This window comes from Pithys albifrons, chromosome 7 (assembly GCF_047495875.1).
Source record: "Pithys albifrons albifrons isolate INPA30051 chromosome 7, PitAlb_v1, whole genome shotgun sequence".
In the NCBI taxonomy this organism is placed as follows: domain Eukaryota; kingdom Metazoa; phylum Chordata; class Aves; order Passeriformes; family Thamnophilidae; genus Pithys; species Pithys albifrons.
Genome location: NC_092464.1, coordinates 48087483 through 48107531, shown reverse-complemented (window position 1 = coordinate 48107531; position 20049 = coordinate 48087483). Strand labels below are relative to the sequence as shown.

Here is a 20049-nt window from a genome sequence, read left to right as displayed (position 1 = left end):
TTTTACACAAATAATTAATTTAGGGTGTCTAGATATGCTTTTTTCCTAACAGAAGTTAAGGCAAATATTCTGAACAAGTATTTGAAATTAATTTTGAATGTTCTTTACCAGTTTCTATTCATAGCAAATTGTTAGTAACATATACTGCCTCTTATTGTATGTCTGTGAATTTTATGAATCAAGTATGGGGGGGTGTATTCAGTAAACAGAGTACAGATGTTTTAAAGTGTTTTTCCTCATGTGCAAGTTTTAATTTTTCAGACGATATCAGAAATTGCAGAAGATAATGAAGCCCTGGTAAGAACTTGATTAGATCATCACCTTGCATACCATCTCTTCTTTTGCATGACTGAGTTCAGGCCCTTGCACTAATCTTTATATCTAAATACAACTGTGCATATTCATTCAGCAAGTCTTCAACCTTCTCTATTTTCTGCTCTTTGATGTCTGTTAAAATTTTCTGTTGAAGCCTTTTTTGTTTGCCTGTGGAATGAGTGTTTCATTTCTGTGACTTCTGAAAGGGCTTTTAGTATTTCGGAAGTAAGGCTTTTGCTTTGTTTTCTTTTTCAGTTTCCGCAAACAAATAATTTCCCTGCCTTCCCCAATTTCCCCCTTGAATCTGACTGGCTTATGTGGTTGATAGTTGGCAATTTTCATGGATGATTTAGTCAGATGAAACTAAAAGTCATTGTGCCAATTTGTTTTCCTTTTATTTGCTGGTCCCAGGTAGTGCTAGTTGCAGATAACTGCATAAAGGAAAGGTCTAATCCAGTAGAGGGCCTCATATCAGAAAGTGCAAAAGCCTTCTTATTTCCCTGATGATTTTGAGTGAAATTCTTCTGCGTGCTTCAAGTTAAGCTCAGGCTTTGATAAATTGGAATTCCAAGAGGTGTTCTAATATCTTGATTGGCTTGCAAATTTGACATCTCAAGTATGGCTAAAACCCAAGGAAGCAAAAGAATCATCAGTTAAGTGTAGTCTGTCACTCTGAGAGCTCAATGTGATTTATCATGTGGAAATGCAGCTCCCTATCCAAACCCAAGCTAAATTGTACTTTCACAAATCTACTGTAAACCAAGTTTTGAAATTTTGATTTTTAAATCATTGCCTAATAAATAAATTACACAGTAAGAATGAATTTTGCAGGAAATTTAAATCCTTCCTCAAAGTTCACTTTCTCAACCCAGCACAAAGTAATTTGTTTCATAATAGAAAAGCTTAAATTATGAGGAAAATTATTAAAGTGGCATGAGACATAATTCTTAGCGGCATCAACCTGAAGCTTTACCTTGGCAGCATTACACCTGAAGGCTGTACTGCCATTCAGCAGGACCTTGATAAGCTGGAGAACTAGGTAGAGAGAAACGTAATGAGGTTCAACAAAGGCAAGTGTAGGGTCCTGCACCTGGGAAAGCACAAGCCCACGTACCAGGACAGGTTGGGTACTGACCTACTAGAAAGCAGCTTTCCAGAGAAGGAGCTGGAAGTGGGTGGATGACAAACTGACTATGAGCTGGCACTGTGCCCTTGTAGCCAGTAACTTAACTTCGGAAGTTAAATACTACCAGTAGAAACTTCAGTTTACATTGGGGTACACAGATTAATATGTTGAATTCCAGCACTAGTGTGTGAGATGATACAATTAAATAACAGAAATTACTGAGTTTGGGACTTGTGCTGTAAAAGATACCAGAGCCATTGATCGGGATATGAAGCCAGTAGTTCTGGAAGCTGACCTGTTTGTATGTTTTGAAGATAAAGTATATACACTACTGCTCTGTGAGTGTAGTTATTGAACATCCTAACTATTTTTTGCCCATGTATTAATGGGAAAAGAACCAATGAAACAACAACTATAAAAAACCCCTCAGACCTTGATATAATGAACTCAATTATAATGCTTTTCAGCCCCCACCTGCTGTCTTCTTGACTATAGAAACATAAAGAAACCAAATGCTAGTTAAAAACAAAAAGTTCCTTGGGATGCACAGGATGACATCATAAAGTGCCAACATTTCATTTTACTCTGGTAGCTTGCACATGCTAGCCTGGCTTAATTAAAACCTGATTTTCGTGGAGAGGCCATGTTTAATTGTTTTCTGCACTGAAGTAAATTCTTCTAAATTATGAGTTTCTTTTTCTCTGTCTTTTTAGGTTTAGGGGTCTGCATTTTTTTTTTTTTTGGGATTTCATTTATCCCTTTTTGGCTGATAGTGGAATTAAAAAAAAATAAAAATGAAACAATCCTATTAGTTGACTTTTGCATTACAGTTCTGAATTGTAGTCAAACCAAGCTGACTGGAGAATGCTATCTTTACTGTGTAGTCATTCCTGGTTTTTTAAGAAAATTAGTTCATTTACGGAAATTTACCATGAAATGAGCAAAGCCAGGAATAAAAAGATAGGGAATAAGAGAAAATGTAATTCTACTCACATCTTCATTGTGGAACTCTGGGCTAGCTTCCTATGCTTAATGTACCTTTAAGTGGATTTAATCATACTGCATAATCTACACCTGGATTTATTAAAGAATCGTTACAGTTATGTTTAAAATTCATACCTTGTTGTCTTCAATCAGATTTAACTTTCAAGCTTAGAGAAGCCCCAACACTAGGGTTACAAAGCTATTTCAGGTTCTTGGAATGCAAGTGGGTTTAAATCAGTAAGGCTGATCCCTTTTAATGAACGCACTGAAAATGTACCACAAAGAAATATTCCAGTAGTGTTTAGCACGATGAAAAAGAAAAAAAAAAATCTGTGTCATTTGCAGTGTAGTAGTTAAGTGCATTTTCTGTAATCCTCTAGAAAAATAGGGACAGCAACTATGCAGATTGTTCCGTCATATTCAGATTTGCTAAGCAGCGAGTAGGTGTGAATTGCTCCTACTTTGATTTGACGGTGGCTTAGCTTTATCCTTGGAAAGGTTGCTTGAATGAACAAGGCAGTGTAGAAGCAGTGAAGAGGAGCCTTAGCAATATAAAAAGTACTTGTTCACACCGTGCTAGCAAACCAACCTGCTGCATCACCAAGTCTTTGTTTTAGACTTAGTCAGATTCTTGCCCCCATGGCTTTTCTAGAACTCTTGTCCTCTGATGATTAGATATATCCTGCTCCCCTGTTTAAATTTATTCATGGTCATTTATCCTTGACAGCTCCAATTTAAAAAGCTGTTCCTACTCTTTGATGTTGACCTCAATGATGTCAGGCCTTTCTGCTACCCAGAATTAGGCTGTGAGCACAGATAAGGGACTGAAAGTTAACTGCTCCCTTAACTCCTACATTTAGTAGTAGATCACTACTCTCGTTACCTCTTGCCCAGTTAAAGTTGTTTCTTTGCTGCCTTCCCTTTGCACAATTAGAGCTCAGCTTTGGTTCAGTTTTGCCCATGAAAAGGGGTTTGTGCCAAGATGCAGTGTCTTTGGCTTCTCATCCCGATGGGCTGTTGGCTGTCTCCTGCTTGCAACAGACGAGCAACAGTAAATTTCCAGGTTCTACTATATAACTTTTTTCATATAAACCCAGAGACACTTAGGTTGATAAAAGCTTGTATACATTTTTTGTTGTCATTTATTTGTCACCTGATGCCAGTTGAGCCTAATTATCTTGATTTACATAATCATTTGAACAGCTGAATATTCCCCCTCCATAATAGCAATAAAATCTTCATTTTGGTATGTATGTGAAACATGGATTGAAATTTTTTTCTTTTTTTTTCTTTTTTTTTTCAGAAACATCTAGGGGATTTTGGTGTTAAAGTGCTATTAGTTTATTTTGATAAGAAATCCCAGTTGCTCTAGGCATCTTGCAAAATAAGCATACAGGATAAAAAGATGGTTTAGCACATAGAAATGATACTAGGAAGGCACATGAGAGACAGATGTGCTGATCAGGGTCACATGCACATTCCTGTCATTTTTATTTTTAGGAAAGAAAAGCTAGTATCAAAATAGACAGAGTTTAAATTTTTTTTCCTTCACAGTTTCCTAAAGGTAAGAAAGAAGAGAATTCTTAGGAATGAAAATTAACAGGTTTTGACCTGATATTTCTCTAAAGCCTACAGATGTAAAGTGCAGCTGTTGACTTACTCTTCAGTCAGGTTTGTCAGAGAGGCTGAGGTGCCACAGGCTGTGTTAGAGCCTGCCCATCCCATCCATACTGGAATGGCTCCTGCTGGGACAGCTGGTGGCATTGCAAACCACAGCTGCTTAAGAGGCTTTTGCCAAGAGCTGCTGTGGATGAGGAGATACTTCATGACCAAGTCTCACAACAGTGGTAAGAAGTGGGGAGTCAACAAAGAATGGTGAAACTTAATCAGCCATCTCAATATAAGGTGTCCTCACCTAAAAGCCAGAGCCCTGAACAACATTCAGGAGGGCTTGTAGAAGTAGTTTGCCTGAGAGCACAGATCATTAAGATGTCAAGTGTTAGTGAGATATGAAATTGCAATTACGCAGTGCATCTTTCTGATCATTTTCCCCTCTTGCTGCCATGACAAGCATTAAAAAACCCCTTCATCAGGAATTATCTTCAAACTATTAAATCATTTTGCCAGAGCAACAAGGGCTTTATATTTACAGAACTGTTGTGCCTTGTGCTGCAGATTAATTTGAAAAGACTTTATGAAGAAAGAGGCCATGTTAGTTTTTGGACTTTTTATATGACAAAAACACTTACTAAGACTTTGAGTCACACAGCTTCTATAATGTTTTTTCCAAGATTATTACTTTTATGAGTAAGCTTTGATTGCCTTGAAATTTCTAGCATCTATTCTGTCTACTGCTCTTAATATTATGTATGTCTGTGCGTGTGTGTTTTGAAATTAATTGCTTGAGAGTCTATTTCTACCTATCTGCTTGTGTTTGATTACTTAACAATGAATCAACACCCCCTCCCTTCTCTCTCCAGATGCTTTAATCCTTATCTTGCTCTAGTCACCCTGGAGATTGCTTTCATCTTTAGCTGTGCTATTCCTAATGCTTATCTCTTAAGCCTGGCTTTTGACTTTTGCAATGCTACTTAGTGTGTACTTGTGTGTTCAGGTGCATGAGTAAAGCTATATATCTTAATAGTATGTAGTATGTATGTGTAGTGCTGCATAATACATAGAGCTGGAGTATTTCTTGCTGCTTTGATTAGTCCCAGTGTTTCACCTCTTCACTTATTAATTATTTGAAGCAGTCACTGGAGTGACACCTGGTGGGGTGTCTGATCATTTAAAGTTGAAAAATACTTTCTTGTTCTGGATCCCAAACGATTGTTTCATTGTCAGATCTACTAAAAACAAGTTCATACATTAAAACCAGTAATACTATCTTCGTTATCTCAGTTTTCCCTGAAGGTTGTGCAGAAGGCTGAATTAATCAGTATTAATTGGGAAGAATTTATCAGTAGTTTTAATGAGAACAGTAAATGAGACTGTTGGATAAGGTTAGTCTAAGTCCTTTACATTCCAGGCACCGGTGTTCTAAAAATGAATATTCATGCACAGGTTTAATGTAGTTAAAGTAATCCTTCTAAACTATATGTATGTTTGTTGGGGATTAGCTTTTATGTACAATTAGTTTATAGAAGAGCATTCATGTACTAAATACAGGTTAACTGACTAAAGTTTAAATCATATATGAGAAACTCCAGTGGAGATAAATTATCTCCTCAGCTTGATGCTGGGAGAGATATTTTTATCTACTTTTCAACCTATATGGCCTATCTTTCTAAATTTTTTTATTTGAATTTAGTTTAGTCTGTATTCTTATATCAGCATACCATGTATTTGTGCAAGTATTCTGTAATGAAGATGCTTTAGGATTATATGCAAGCTTTTAGAAGGAAGCCTTTCCCAGAAATGCTGTTTTATTTGTGCATTTTATGCCAAAGGAATGGAATGGGGAACATGACAGGATCAGAGCTGATTAAATTTCCTGCAGAGTCTTATTGTCATCTTGTTATTAAATCCTTGGTTATTTGGAATGCTAATGATGACATTTTAAATCTAATGTAATTCTAAATGATTTGCAATATTAAAAAATGATCAGAACAAAGAAATAAGTAAGCCCCCCACCCTCTGCCTCCCAATACAAAATCAAAAGCTTACATATATTTTCTGAACAAAGTATTATTGTGAAATTATAATGAATTTTTTTAGAGACACTATTTTTATTGTTTGCTCTTTAGTAGTTTTTTCATTTTGTCATAAATAATCAAAGCCACAGTGTATACCCTTATTTTCTGTGGAAGGGAAAGGTGTTTGGGGTTTTTTTTGGGGGGGTTACTCAAAATGTCAAGAATGGCAAGGGGTTTTTTTTCAGTGGTGGACATCTTGGGAGATGTGAAGAACAAGTGCTCCTTTATTAAATGAAGGGGCCGCTGAAGACTGCATCTCACCATTAAAAAATCTCTAAATGGCAGACTAAATCAAATCCAATTACTAGAGTTGCTACATTGAAACTGATTTTTCATCCTTATACCTCTGTACTGCTATAAGCATCTTCCATATAGTAGGATAGCAAATCATAGAGTAAGGAACACCAATTGCATTGGTTAACTATGGCTGTAGAATAATACTCAGGTTTTCAACAACATACTGAGCTTTGCAGTTCCAATTTGAGAGAGGGTTTTTTATTTTATTTTATCTTTTTATTAGGTAATTTTTTGCATTAAAATCACTGGGACTATTCAAGCTGTTAGATTGTATGCTTTTACCTGCTAATGGCTTAGTGGCAGAGTACCTTGCGGGCAGTTTGCCTGCCCTGAAAGGTAATACTCCACTCCCTTTCAGACTCTGTGCCCTGCTGTTTGCATTGAGTAGTTACCTCACTGAAGAGCTTCATTGAAATCATTGTGGCTGCTGACTATATATAGAAATGAAGCTAATCTTTGAAAGCTGCTTTTTAACATTAAAAAAAATCCTGTGCAAATACTCAGGTTAGAGCATGTTATCTGTGTTGAGTTTAAACCCATTTTGAATTTACTTGAGTTCATACAAAGATGAATCTCAAATTTACAGGTGTAAAATGCAAGGTAGTGGCCTGCAAACCCTAAGCAATTTATCTACACACTGGAATAAACCATGTGATCTTTGCAATTCACTTGAGGTGGTTGCTCATAGATTAAGTAATGATTTAAAGAAAACAGTCTTCAGATTTAAAGGAAGAAATCAAGGCATTAACTGTTAGAAAATTGCTGCTTTAGATACATAATCTCTTCTGGTGCATTTTAAAAATGTATTTGCTTCCTATTAAGTGAAGGAACAAACAATGCTCTAACTTTCTGCCCATCTACTTGCCACCAAAACATGGCACCCCTCTATATGACCTTCAGTTAGGAGGATTTCTGAAGTGCTAAGGGAAAAGTTCACTTCTTTTCTTCTGTTAGATCCAAATCTCTGAATTTATAAGAAACATTTAATTTGGACTATGTCATTTTTGAGTGCTGCATGCAATGTTCTCCTGGGGATTAGTTCTTCTCGTATAAAACCTCTTTCTTCCAGGTGACTATTCTTGCTGTCCATGCTAAATTGCTTTGAAGACTATCTGTTGCACGACTTCTCTTGCTCTTCTGCTACCTCTTAGTCCATAATTGGCTTAATTTTCCTGCCTTTCTGCTGCTTTATTCCCTCAGTCATTGCCCTGCTGCATTACTGGTAAATGTTGTCATGACTCCTGTCTCTTGCAGCTTTGGAGATATGTTGTCCTTTACACTGACTGCATTTGTTGAGCTGATGGATCATGGGATTGTATCGTGGGATACATTCTCTGTGGCATTCATTAAAAAGGTAAATTTGTAACCAGTGCTATCTGTTCTATATCACTTTTAAGTTTTGAGGTGAGTTGTGGTTTGCTTGCTTTTCTTCCTTTTTCTTTTTTTTGTTGTTTTTTTCCACCCGCAGGTACATTATTCAGGTCACTGGTCCGAAAAGGTACATGAAAATGGGATTAAAGTGCTATTTCAAACTATAAATGTGTGTACCTACAGAATCTGGCCCAACTTCTGTGGAAATCAATAGGAGTGAATTTGGATCAAAACAATAATAGGCTTATTACACAAGAAATTGCTTGCTCAGTTATACTGTAACCTCCCTGTGCAGATACCATGCAGTTAAAGCAAAAATTAGCATTTTGATTTAATGTAAACTAAGATGAGTAATGCCTTGTTACTAGAAAAAAAACCAAAACACGAAAACAGCACTAAAATGTTTCCTTTGGAGTTATGGGAAGAGAAATGAGTTAGTTTACAATTTGAAATTAAGATGATTTCTACTAATTTTATCAAATTGTACTCTGGCCTTCCTGAATCTTGCAGTTGAGGTATGTGGTTTTGAAGCAGATCTTTCCACCATCGGCAATATCTTTCATGTCTTACATGTAGGAGATGCGCAAAAGCAGCAGAAACATGGTACTAGTCTTTAGGTAAAGAGATTTAACAGACTTCAGAAAGTTTTTGTTACTTAAAGCCTTTTCATTTACTGTGGGGAAAAACAAAAACAAACCACATCACACTTCTTTACAAAGCATTTTCAAGCCAGATTGAACTCAGAATTTTTAATAAATTAAAATGCCTTTGTACAAAAGATATTGGTTACTTCATCAAAGTTATATCAGAAGCAGAGGTGGAATGAATATAACCTGTGGCAGACACATCTTCATTTTAGCAGAGTGTGTCAGAGGAAGGCCTTTTAATTCAAATTTGGTTAGAAAATTGCTGCCACCAAAGGAAAGTATTTGCTTTTGTTGCCAGAAGTGAAGGAAGAATCAACTATGAATAAAACATTAGATACTAAAGCTCAGTTTTGGTAATTAAAAATGCTGAATGCTATTTATAAGAAAAACTAGTGTAACTAAGTCTGGTTTTTGGGCTTGCATTATTTTGTGGTTTGTTTTGGGGTTTTTGTTTGGTTGGGTTCCCTCTTCTCCCTCCCCTCAAATCTTGCTGTCTAGGTAGGTTATTGTGATGGTTATTGTTACCTTTTTTATGGCAAAGAAAATTTACAACTTCTTAAACTTATTACAAACAATCCAAAGTCAAGTTCAGAGTGCCTTATCTGCTATGGCAGCCTCCTAAGGAGCATATGAAGAAACTTGCTAAAATTAATTTAAATCAATCTACTTCATTAATAACTCAAAATTACTGTCTTTTCCCAACTTTATCAATGTCTTTTTCCCTGTGGATTGTATTGTAACAGCAGAAGAAAGTGTTATGTTCGCCCTGTTAAAGGCTCATCTCTTCTGTCTGTCACTTCCATAAGCTTCCCTGGACAATGACCCAAGTTAAAAAACAAAACAAAAGACACAAACAAAAGCATTCACACCAAGTACCTATGAAAACCGAAACTGGGGAGTAAAACCAAAAGTGAAAGGAGTGAGCAAGAAAGAGACCAAGCAGAAGAATAGAAAAGTTAGAAGAGAAACAGAAGGACAAAGAATAATATAAATAGAGGAAAGAGGCATAACTGTGTCCTTACCTGCATGCAGTTGAGAACCAGCAGAGCCCTCAGTGGAGCAGTGTGGGCAAAGGGCAAACCTAACGGGACACCTTTGCACTATGTCTCTCTGGAGGCAATCTGCCACTTCATTCTCACTTGCTTTTCTGACCTTGGCTTTTGACAGACCACTTGAGGTTCTTAATGGTCTTCCTCCAGTGGTTGACAGGATGAATGAGAGCACTGATAAGTTTCTGCTAGCTGGGTAAGAACTTCAAACCAACTGCTGCTGTCCTTTGAAGCTGTCTTTCATGTTAAATGAAAGCTAAATTACATGGGGTGGAATTAGTCTGAATTTTTTTCTTGAGTGGTTTTTTTAACTTAAAAATATAAAAGCTGGAGGAGACCTCAAGGGCAACCCCTCACTGCTTCTAGTGACTAATTCTTTGGTGCTGAATGTAGACTCCCTCTGACCCTTTGGGTACGTAAAGACTGCTGTTCCAAATCCTGCAAATAAGAACTGATACTTTTAAAGAGAGCTTTGTCACTTAAGAGAAAACAGCATAGTTTGAAAAAACTACCTTATGATATGCAAGATTCTCTCAAGACGTTTTTCTTGCTTATGGGAATATAAAGTTAATTTCCAGTTTCCATGATTGCCTAAAGGATTTGGACGCGCAGTTCTTAGAAAAAGTCATGGTAATTGGATATCAAAATTGTCCTAGTTCCAGCCAGGACAGGATTAATTTTTGCAGTAGCCAGGAAGGGGCATGACTGGGACCCAGAGGTTATTCTGAACCACCTCACATAATTTTCCTGGGATGGGGGAAGAGGTCCCTTCCAGGTCGGGGTAGTTTAGCAGCAGTTCACGTATTGCTGGTTTCATGTGGTGAGCATTTGCCTGTGAGTTGTTTGCTTCTCTTACAGACTCTGTTATTAATGTTGTTACTGTTACTGTTCTTTTTCTTATTTTGTTGCTGTTTCCAGTAAATTGTTCCTATCTCAGCTTGTCACATTTACCTTTTGTGCCTCTAATTCTCCTCTCCAGCTCACTGCAGAAGGGAAAAGAAAGAGGGGGGAGTGAGCGAGCAGCAGCCTGGAGAGTCCCAGTGGGAACACTAAATTGGCGAATACCATTTGTAAACCATGACAGCCTTATTTGGCGTCCAGTGTAGGGCATGAAGGGTTGAAGTATCAACAGATTTGCCTAGAGCAGTATGAAAGCAATTTCGATGTAAGCATTTGTTGTATTAGGGCCACAGCCACTGGTTACAATGTTGCTTGGTCTGTTCACATGGTTGAGGTATCTAATCCTGTGTGTGTGTGTGTATATATATGTATATGTATATATATATATATATGTGTATATATATATATATATATATATATATCTGTATATGAGCTATTTGCCTATCCTGGTGCTCTTTTTCAGAGCAAGGAGAGCAATCAGGATTTCTTTCTTGCTGTAGTGTGTGTTAGCAGTTTGATAAATTTAAGGGCAATGAGGGTCATTCTGAATGTGTGTTCGGTGTTGCTCTCCTACCCTTATGTCGGGCACTACCTCTTGAAGTCCATTAATAATTCTACTCAACCTGTGGGGAGACCAGGGGAGGATGGTTTTCCCCATCTTTTAACCCATTTTTCCTCCTTCAGGCTTGTTACAACAGCTTTTGAAAATTTTGAATTTCCTTTGGATGTTAAGGAAAGCTTGCTCTTGTTGCTAAGTCTGTCCAGTCTCCTTTGGTATTGTCCATACCATGTTTAGAGTAACAAAACAGATTTTTAGGAGGGTCCTTCAGAGATCTGCCTTGGAGATGTATAGTCATGAGTGATGTGGAATGTGGGTGAAAATGGCCCAGCTTTTGAAGACTGTTCTACTTAAATGGTGTGAAAATTCACCCCTGAACAACTATAGGACTTTGAAGAAGTGGCAGAATATTTGAACAAAAAATGCTGTGGCAGTTCCAGCAAGGCATGGAATTATGCAGTGTGCGGGCCCTGGCTACTCTTTATCAGATACTGCTTCTTACTAGACAACACCCTCAGGGGAGAGAGGAGGAAAGCAGAACAGCAGGTACCATGGCCACTCAAACTGCAGCTGAACCAGAGGAACAACCTGTGCCTGTAGCAGTAACCCCTATACAGAAGAAGAAATCCAACACCAAATCAGCTCACTTTGTGAGGGATGAGAAGGAAGCAGGGCCCTCAGAACAGGAGGAGAGGCAGGACCAGAGATAATCACCTGATCCCTGTCCCTGAATGAGCTGTGAGATATTTCAAAAGATTTCAGCCTCCAGTCACGTGAGCCTCAGTGACTTGGCTGCTCTGATGATGGGATATCACTGCCCATGATATGAAACTAGATGGTGGTAAAGCCAGACAACTGGGATTCCGGTCTCGGGATGTGGTCATTGACATTGTTTCTGTGTGTCACAACTGTCACTTGTTTTTTTCTGTACTCAAGTGCAACTCTAGTGCCTTACTTTAAAATGATGTGCACCTTTTAAAATTTTACTGTGCTTTACGACTTGAGAGAACAAAACTTGGACAGATTTTACTGTACACTTCTTCAACAACATAGTCCAGGCAAATACCAAATGAACACACATAATGAAAATCAGATCTCTTTCATTTACTGTTCTTTCCCCATGTGGTTTTTGTTCTTGGTGTGTTTTGGGGTGGTTAATATTATTATTTATTTTTTCATTTTTTAACTTTTGAATTCTCTTCTGTGCTTTAAGTGATGCTGAACCAGGAAGACGACTCAGATGATGTAGTTTAGTTTACTATAAGTTTCTCATCTACCCTCAATTTACATGTTTAGCTTCTTGGAGCTGAGTGAGTAAAGGGATTCTGTTTGCTAATTTCCCTTGAAATTGGTAGGAAGCTAAGCACTCAGACACTTGTTTTGTATGTGGCTATATATGTTCCAATAGGACTAAGCAGATATTAAGGTTACAGATATTTTGCTGAAGAAATAATTTTATCCTTAATGAGAGACAGCTGTATGACAGGTTTTTGTGTGAAAGTGAAGAGCAGTCAAGTTGCTTATCTCTGGAAAAGGTTTAGTATTTCTGTGAGCTTATTATTTTAATAATTAGAATTTCCGATAAATGACTGCAGGGTTATTTTTGAATGTTGAAAGCCTGTCTCTGTATGGAGTGCTCAATAAGCAGAAAACAGCAAATAACACAAATTTTAACTCCTGTTGATTCCTGTCTCTTCTCAAGAAGGACCTTTTTTACCCCAAGCATCCAGAGCTTCAACTGTGGTAATAGAATTTTTTTTAAATGTAATTTTTCTCTCTCTGGAACTTAAATGCCATATTTTTCGGGGTAGACAAGCCTATTATTTCTAGCCAGACTTCATGCATCAGTAAGGTGGTTATGAATATACACATTTTGACATGCAAGTCACCCAGCAGATGTTTTGCATCTATTTTCAGTGTCACATCTTTTTCAACACACAAGACAGCTTCATACCTTAGGTTTGTGTTTGTGGGTGAGAGAGGTTGTGGTCCAGAGTCAGAAGAATAAGTAAGGCTAAGGCAGCTTTGCCTGGACTGAGGTTCCAGGTAGCTATACTGTTACACTTCTGCAGGCCCCTGATATGAATATGTTATAGCCCAATGAGGCATTAACACTGACACATGAAGGAGCTTCTGCACCAAGAATAATTAATATATGTCAAGGCTGCTAAAGAGGTGACAGAAGTCTGGCAAGCTGGGATGCAGTCTGGCCATACTGTATTCCTGCTGCACAGTTGATCCATGGATGCCTGATAACTGAGGCATCCAGGGCACGTTTGGTTTTATGTGTGAGTAGTGCAGAGTTGCTCTGTGCATACACTGCCCCTGTTGTGGGCCCTGTGGACATCTGGCAGCTGTGGCTGTAATGCATCAAAACACATCTGGATTGCCATTAAGAGAGGGATGGTACTACAGTGCTTCTGAGATAGTGCTTGTTACTCTTAACAGCACATTGTCCTTCATACAGTAATGTAAATATTACTTGGGCTCAGGACTTGCCAGCAGCAGATACTAAAAGTCTAGAGTAGAAAGGGGCTGAGTTTCTTCTTTCCTCCTGTTCTCTATACAGTTCTTTACAGAAAATAAAGTCAGTGTATATTCTCTGAATTGAGGTACATTCAGCATGGCATGTTCCTGTTGTGGTAATGCAAACCAAGCAGCAGAGCAAACAGCAGCACTGTAATAGATTAGAAAAAAAATTGGTTCCTCTTTCCTTGTCTCCAGACAAAGTGGCAGAAAGAGTGTTATGCTCCTTCAGTACTACTTAAACATCATGAGTGCAAAAAATACCATTGTCCATGTGTCAGCATTGAACTGTGAATTTTACAAGCAACTGGATAGCTTTTCCAAGCATTGGGCATACCTTTCTTCCTCCTAAAGGAAAATGATGCCTAGGTCTGAGCAAGCATCCAGAGCTGGAAACAGTAAAACCACATTAGTGGCTTGTTGCATGAGGTCTGAAGAGGCATGTGCTCCCTATTTTGTGGAAAGAACATGTCAAACTTGAGACAAGGCTTCTGTAGACTGTTACTTGGCTGTAAAGAGCAACTAACTGTGGTCGCACCACATTTCTTCTGTCTGTCTCTGCTTTCTTGGGTACCTTTCATCCTGACTATGCTGGCATCAATAGTTCTTGCACTTCTTGCTTCCTGCATCAGTAGAAGGCAAGTTTCTTCCCAGGAAGCTGTGTACATGGACTGGATGTAGAAGGATGCAGAACATGTGTTGCGACATCTTACTGCACAGCTGTGTTGGCTCTGCAGATGAATGTGCAGCATGGCATTGCCAGACTGCAAAATAGCTGTGGTCAGACCTGTTTTTAACAAATGTGCCATTTGTTCATGGCAGCTTGCAGTAAAAGTGAAAGTTATTAATGCAAGTCTGGTCTCTAGACAGAGTTATGGAACCAGTTCTCCTGGTAAATTATCACCAATAGAGCTTTAATTTGTAACCTAGAAAGAGCTTTCAATGTTATTGGTAACAGGCAGGGGAAAAAAAGGGCATATTTTTCTAGAGTGTGTTTTGCCAGAAAGCTAGATCTAAATTTGTGCTTTGAAACATTTGCCTTAAGCCTAAGTATTTGTTTAGACAGAACTGGCTAATCAGATTTCTGCTGAAGAGAATGAGAAGTAGTCTAGTTGTCCTTTCCAAAGTTTTCCACACAAAAAAAATGTAATTGTTTTATTTCTCTAATGTTCGTTAACTATGTTCCTAATGTAATGATAAAGCATATGTAAGACATATGAATATCAGCATAAATGTGTGATGATTTGTGCCAGCTGAAGAACCTGTTCCACTGTGTCCTTTGATGGTATATGCAGTGCCTGGTTAACTGTGTTTCACTGATACTTAGTATGTGTTCTAGACTACTTTTTCCTAACACCTTCCTGAGCCACATGCACAGTTTTCTTTATTATCTTTCCCTCTTTTCATGACAAGATGTAAATTCTCTAAATGATTGCATTTGTAGATAGCAAGCTATGTGAACAAATTTGCCTCGGACATCTCTATCTTGCAACGGTCCCTAGCAATCCTGGAATCAATGGTGCTCAATAGCCATGACCTGTACCAGAAGGTGGCACAGGAGATCACAATTGGGCAGCTAATCCCACATCTGCAGGGGTGAGTGTCTTCAACTGCCACTTGATATGGTAGATGATTTTTTTCCCCAAAAACATGAGTAGAGCATTTGAGAAAAACAGTAGTATAAAGACTGGCAACCTCCTTTATGATTCCCGTGTGCACTACAAGTGACTGGATAACTTTTTCCAGCTTTTTTCTGGAGTTGCTTGGTCATTGGGAATTTTTTTATTTTTTTTTAATAAGCTGCATATGTAGTTGGAACTGGGGAATGAAGAGAAGAGCACCCTTTAGTAATAAAATGCTTAATGCCATCAGCATACAGACAGAGTTGTTTTCCTTGTCACCTTCTAGGAAGTGTGTAAGAAAAATTTCTGAATTTTTCTGAAGATATATTTGAAAAGGGAGGGGCTTTTTCTAATATGCAGTGGTTAAAAGGATGGAAACTGCTTCTTACAGCATAGGGTTATGTACTGCGCACAGTTATGGTTGTCTCCTAGCTGGGACATTTTCAACTCACCTGGAAAGCTGCAGGTCCTTTTCCAGAACCCGTTAGGGAAGATTCCTCTTCCTACCTCTAACTGTTGTGCATCTGGCAGAAGAAGATTGTTGGTCTTCTGCTGTGATCAGTGGAGGTTCAATGGCAGTACAACAGGGTGGTTCATTCCACCATTCTTGATTGCTGTGTCTCCCTCTGGGGCATCTTGTCTCTGTCAGTAATAAAAACAACCTGGTCATGACCAACTTTGATTACTTAACTTGCATGGGTAACATGAAGTGCAAACAGTTCCTCCGCTTCCACCTGCAGTAATGCAGCTGGAATTGTCAGTAACATAAATTTTGTCAATAGAGCAGCTGGAAGATCAGTTCTTCTCTCATGTTTATAACATTGTTCCAAACAGGACAGACCAAGAAATCCAGACGTATACCATCGCAGTAATAAATGCACTCTTCCTTAAAGCACCAGATGACAAGAGGCAGGTAAGTTGTTGGGTTTTGTATACCTATGTATCTGTAGGCAAAGTGTTTCATATTCATACCTAAAGTTGTCCCAGTCACACTTTTCTTGCAGTTAATTCAAACTGAAACTTGTTCAGCTGTTTCATGCTGGTATATCATTCATTTTAATGGAGCTGCCTCCATCTTGCACCAGTATTAGTAGGGATTAAGCATTCTTCCATGCTTTTGTAGTTCCCTGTAACCTCATATGAACCATATTGACTGTGGCTGACTGTAGTATTTATTGTACTGAACTCTTTGCCAGCACAGCTTGTAAAACCAGGCTATTTTTTGGTAGAATGTTTTTCCCCTGGATTTTTTTATTAAAAAGTGTGTCCCTTTTGAAAACAGAAATATCCTGCCATGTAAGCATTTCATGACTTTTATAGTGTGCTATTTTAATTTAGCTTTAGTGCCCGATATCAGAAGTCTCAAATGAAAAGATTGTTAGTTGCTGTTAAATAAGAATGGAATGTGAAGTGTTATGAAATAGTGAGGGTTTATCCATGTTTATGAAGTTGTTAGCCTGTGTCAAAACAGATTTAGTAATTTATTTATTTAACATTTCTGTCACCAAGAACAGTGATGATAATTCTTGTGGTGACATACTGTTACTGTCCAGAACAAGTTCACTGAGAGTTGCTGATCAGTTCTGACAGGGATTTTCCTTAGATTTATTTATATTCTTAAATGTTGGAGACTGTTTAAAGAAACATCAAAGCCCTAATGAGGTCTTTCTTCTTTTTTTTTTTTGTTCTTTCTTCCTTAAAAATATTTTTAGCATTGAGAACAGGGGAAAATAAACCCATCGTTTAATTAGAAAAAAAAGATAAAAGAAGGCACTTCTCCCTCCTTTTTTTTTCCTTCATTCTCCAAGATAGGCTTTAGTGATTAAGGGAAGACATGTAATAAACAAAAATTGGAGTAAAACCTTTCTTTGAATTTTGACATAAATTAATGACGCATCCTTGTAAGAAAACCAAATATTTTGGGTTTTGCATTTGTAAATAGTTGCTACTGCTTTTGTTTCTGTGAAAAGTATGGTTTGGCCACATATGAAGCTGAGAGACAATGTCAGATGTAGATAAGACTTTAATATTAATCAGTGGACATGTCTTCCTGAAATGACGCTACCAATTGTTGCCAGCAAGTAAAACTGTCTTTTGCCAACAGTGTAACCATCTAGTGAGGCTGGAAGTCAGCCAGGTAGACTTCACCTGTAGTACCTACTGCTTTAACACAGAACTTAGTCAGGGAGTTTATGATCATCAGAAGATAATGGTCTGATTTGGCTTGAAGGCTGGTAGCTCTGACACTTGCAGAAAATTTTCTTCAGCTTTTAATAACTTAGAGTAAGTCAGAATCTGTTAGATTTCTTTCTGTATCTGTCTTGTGGTTAATTAGCAAATCATATAATAAAGAAGGTAGGTGTCCACTCGCTTCAAGATAATGTTAATTGGTGCTGTTTACTGAATTCTGTCTTTCTAAAATAATGTACTGAAGCGAGCAGTCTCGTGTAATTATCTGGTGATTGGCACTCAAGGTTCAGTGCTCACCACTAATATGGTTAGAAGTGAGAAATTGCACCAAAACTCAAATGACTTGAGGAGCTTTTGATACCCTCTGTGCTGCTGTCTTACAGGGAGGGACTGGCACGATGTGCATGACTAAACTGCAATTAAGGAAAAGATTTAAATTGACACTGCTATATGAGTTCTTTCCTCTCCCATTTTATTTTCCCCTCTCTTTCTGTACCGCAAAAAGCCAAGAGGTCCAAGATGGTGTGGTTTTTGTTTGTTTGTTTGTTTATTTTAACAAGAGCTCCCTGGTTGGTTTGCTTCTTTCACCACTGTCAGGGACCAAATCATCTGAAAAAACCTAGGTTATTTAAAAAAAAAAAAAACACCCCCAAACAACCAAACTGACCCCTGCCCCCCTCCCCCCAACCCCCCCCAGAACCCCTCACGCACAAAAACAAATAAGTAAAAAACCAAAAAAATTCACTCAAAACAAACAAACAAAAAGGTCTATCAGAACAGAGATGAGAGTTTGAGAACTGAAATGATACTGTGTATGATTGAAACACTTTTTTGGCAGTTATCTGTATTTTTGCAGAGACATGTTACTATGGAAAATGAGATGGCAAATTTTGCCTGATAATTCTTCTCTTCTGTTAGCACAATACTTATATTAGAAGAGACAGCTCATTAGCTGCTAATGACTATGTAGCCTTTTTGGAGACAGAGATGATTATGATGTAGAAATTGGTTTTGTGAATGCTTGTTGTTCCTATCAGTTTTTAGTCCTGTGACAGAAAACAATGTTTCAGTAAGAGCTTTTTAAATTACAGATATAAGAAAGAAATGACAATTTAATAATATTCAAAAAAGTGAGATTAAGAGAATTCCCTTATTTTTCCTTGAATGCAGAAAATACTATCACCTGTTCATCTTTTGGCAGCGGGTAGTTTGACAAAACCAGACAGTCTGTTACACATAATGTGAAGTATATAATGTGCCTGGCACTCCCCCTGCAGCTCAGTTGTGCATTTCTGAAAGAGATAAAACCATCTGTGTCATCCATTACTTTTCTGTTAAGTGCAATTTAAACCTGCTTAGTTAGAAAAGGCTTAAAACCTAAAGCTGAGTTTCTCTTCTCTTTGGTCCCTTCTTCCTTCTTTATCACCCCCATGTTCTGTTGCAGCACCTTTTGTCTGGTACAAAGAATACAGTTCAACACCCACGACTGCCTCCAGCCTCACAACTAGATTTTTTTTTTGCAAACAAATTCTCACCCTAACACTTGCTCTATTTACACTGTTTCTGCAGCTGTGTTTTGGCAATCCAACAGTCTTAGTTTTGCAATTTTTTTTTTGTTATATAAAAGTAACCAGTATGTACTCGTTACTACTCTTCAGCTCTAACAAAGTTCAGCAGGATTTTTTTTTACATTTTGTTTCTCCCAGTGTTATCCCAATCCCTAAATAGTATATTTTGAAAAGAGGAATTAAAAATATTTACATGATGATAATTTCTCTAAGTTGTATATATTGCATATGTGAGCGTGTTTCCTCATACAGACAGACATATACATGTATTTCCATATTGATGGAAAAGCTCATTGAATTTAAAAATGGGGTATGTACTTGTAGTGTGGTTAAAATTAGACTTTCATACATTGTAGGACAGTTTGCAGCATGGACAGTTGGGATCAGCAGCTTAATCATGGCAGTAAAATCATGTTCAATTTGATAGTGATTTCAGACAGGCCTAGAAAGAGAAGTTAATTTAAAGCAAACTAGTGGACCAATATCATCATCGTGGCTAGGCTTCGCGAACGAAGATTTGAGAAGGGCACTACCCACGCTTGCTGCAAGTGTGCTGGTGGCTAAAAAGGCCGATACGGGATAGGCAGGTCCGGTCACAAAAGGCACAGCGGAACGTCTCCCTAGGTGACATTGGCAAGGAACAGTTCTATCTGCGTTGTCTTTTCTCCTCAAGACTGACTCTCTGTGCATTCTCAAAGGAAGCAGCAGTGTCATGAATGGTGTGTCTCCATGAATCCCGATTGGAGGCCAGAGTGGACCATTGGTGGCAGTCAATATGGCCAAGGCTGAGGTGTTGTTTCAGGGAGTCCTTGTATCTCTTTTTCGGGGCTCCTCTCTTGCGGCAGCCGGTGGCGAGTTCACCATAGAGCACAATCTTCGGAAGGCGGTGATCCTCCATCCTGGAGACGTGCCCTGCACAGCGCAGCTGCGTTCTCATCAGCATGGCCTCGATACTGCTGACCCCTGCCTGTTCAAGAACAGACACATTGGTCACATAATCAGACCAGTGGATGTTTAGGATTGAACGGAGGCAGCGCTGATGGAAGCATTCGAGAAGCCACAGGTGGTGGCGGTAGATGACCTAGGATTCAGACCCATATAAAAGAGTAGACAGTACAATGGCTCTGTAGACACTAATCTTTGTACTTTTCTTCAGGTGTTTATTGGACCAGACTCTTTTATGGAGTTTTCCGAAGGCTT

At 38.2% G+C, this 20049-nt stretch overlaps 1 protein-coding gene across 4 annotated transcripts in view; it reads left to right on the top strand.

The window, feature by feature from the left end:
* Positions 1-20049, top strand: part of ELMO1 (engulfment and cell motility 1) — a 299792-nt gene that overhangs the window by 96668 nt on the left and 183075 nt on the right. For all 4 annotated transcript variants that reach the window (XM_071561429.1, XM_071561428.1, XM_071561430.1 and 1 more), the window contains 4 exons: positions 262-297; positions 7672-7771; positions 14914-15065; positions 15926-16004. In XM_071561429.1, the coding sequence (XP_071417530.1) occupies positions 262-297; positions 7672-7771; positions 14914-15065; positions 15926-16004 (367 nt within the window). The remainder of the gene's footprint in view (positions 1-261; positions 298-7671; positions 7772-14913; positions 15066-15925; positions 16005-20049) is intronic.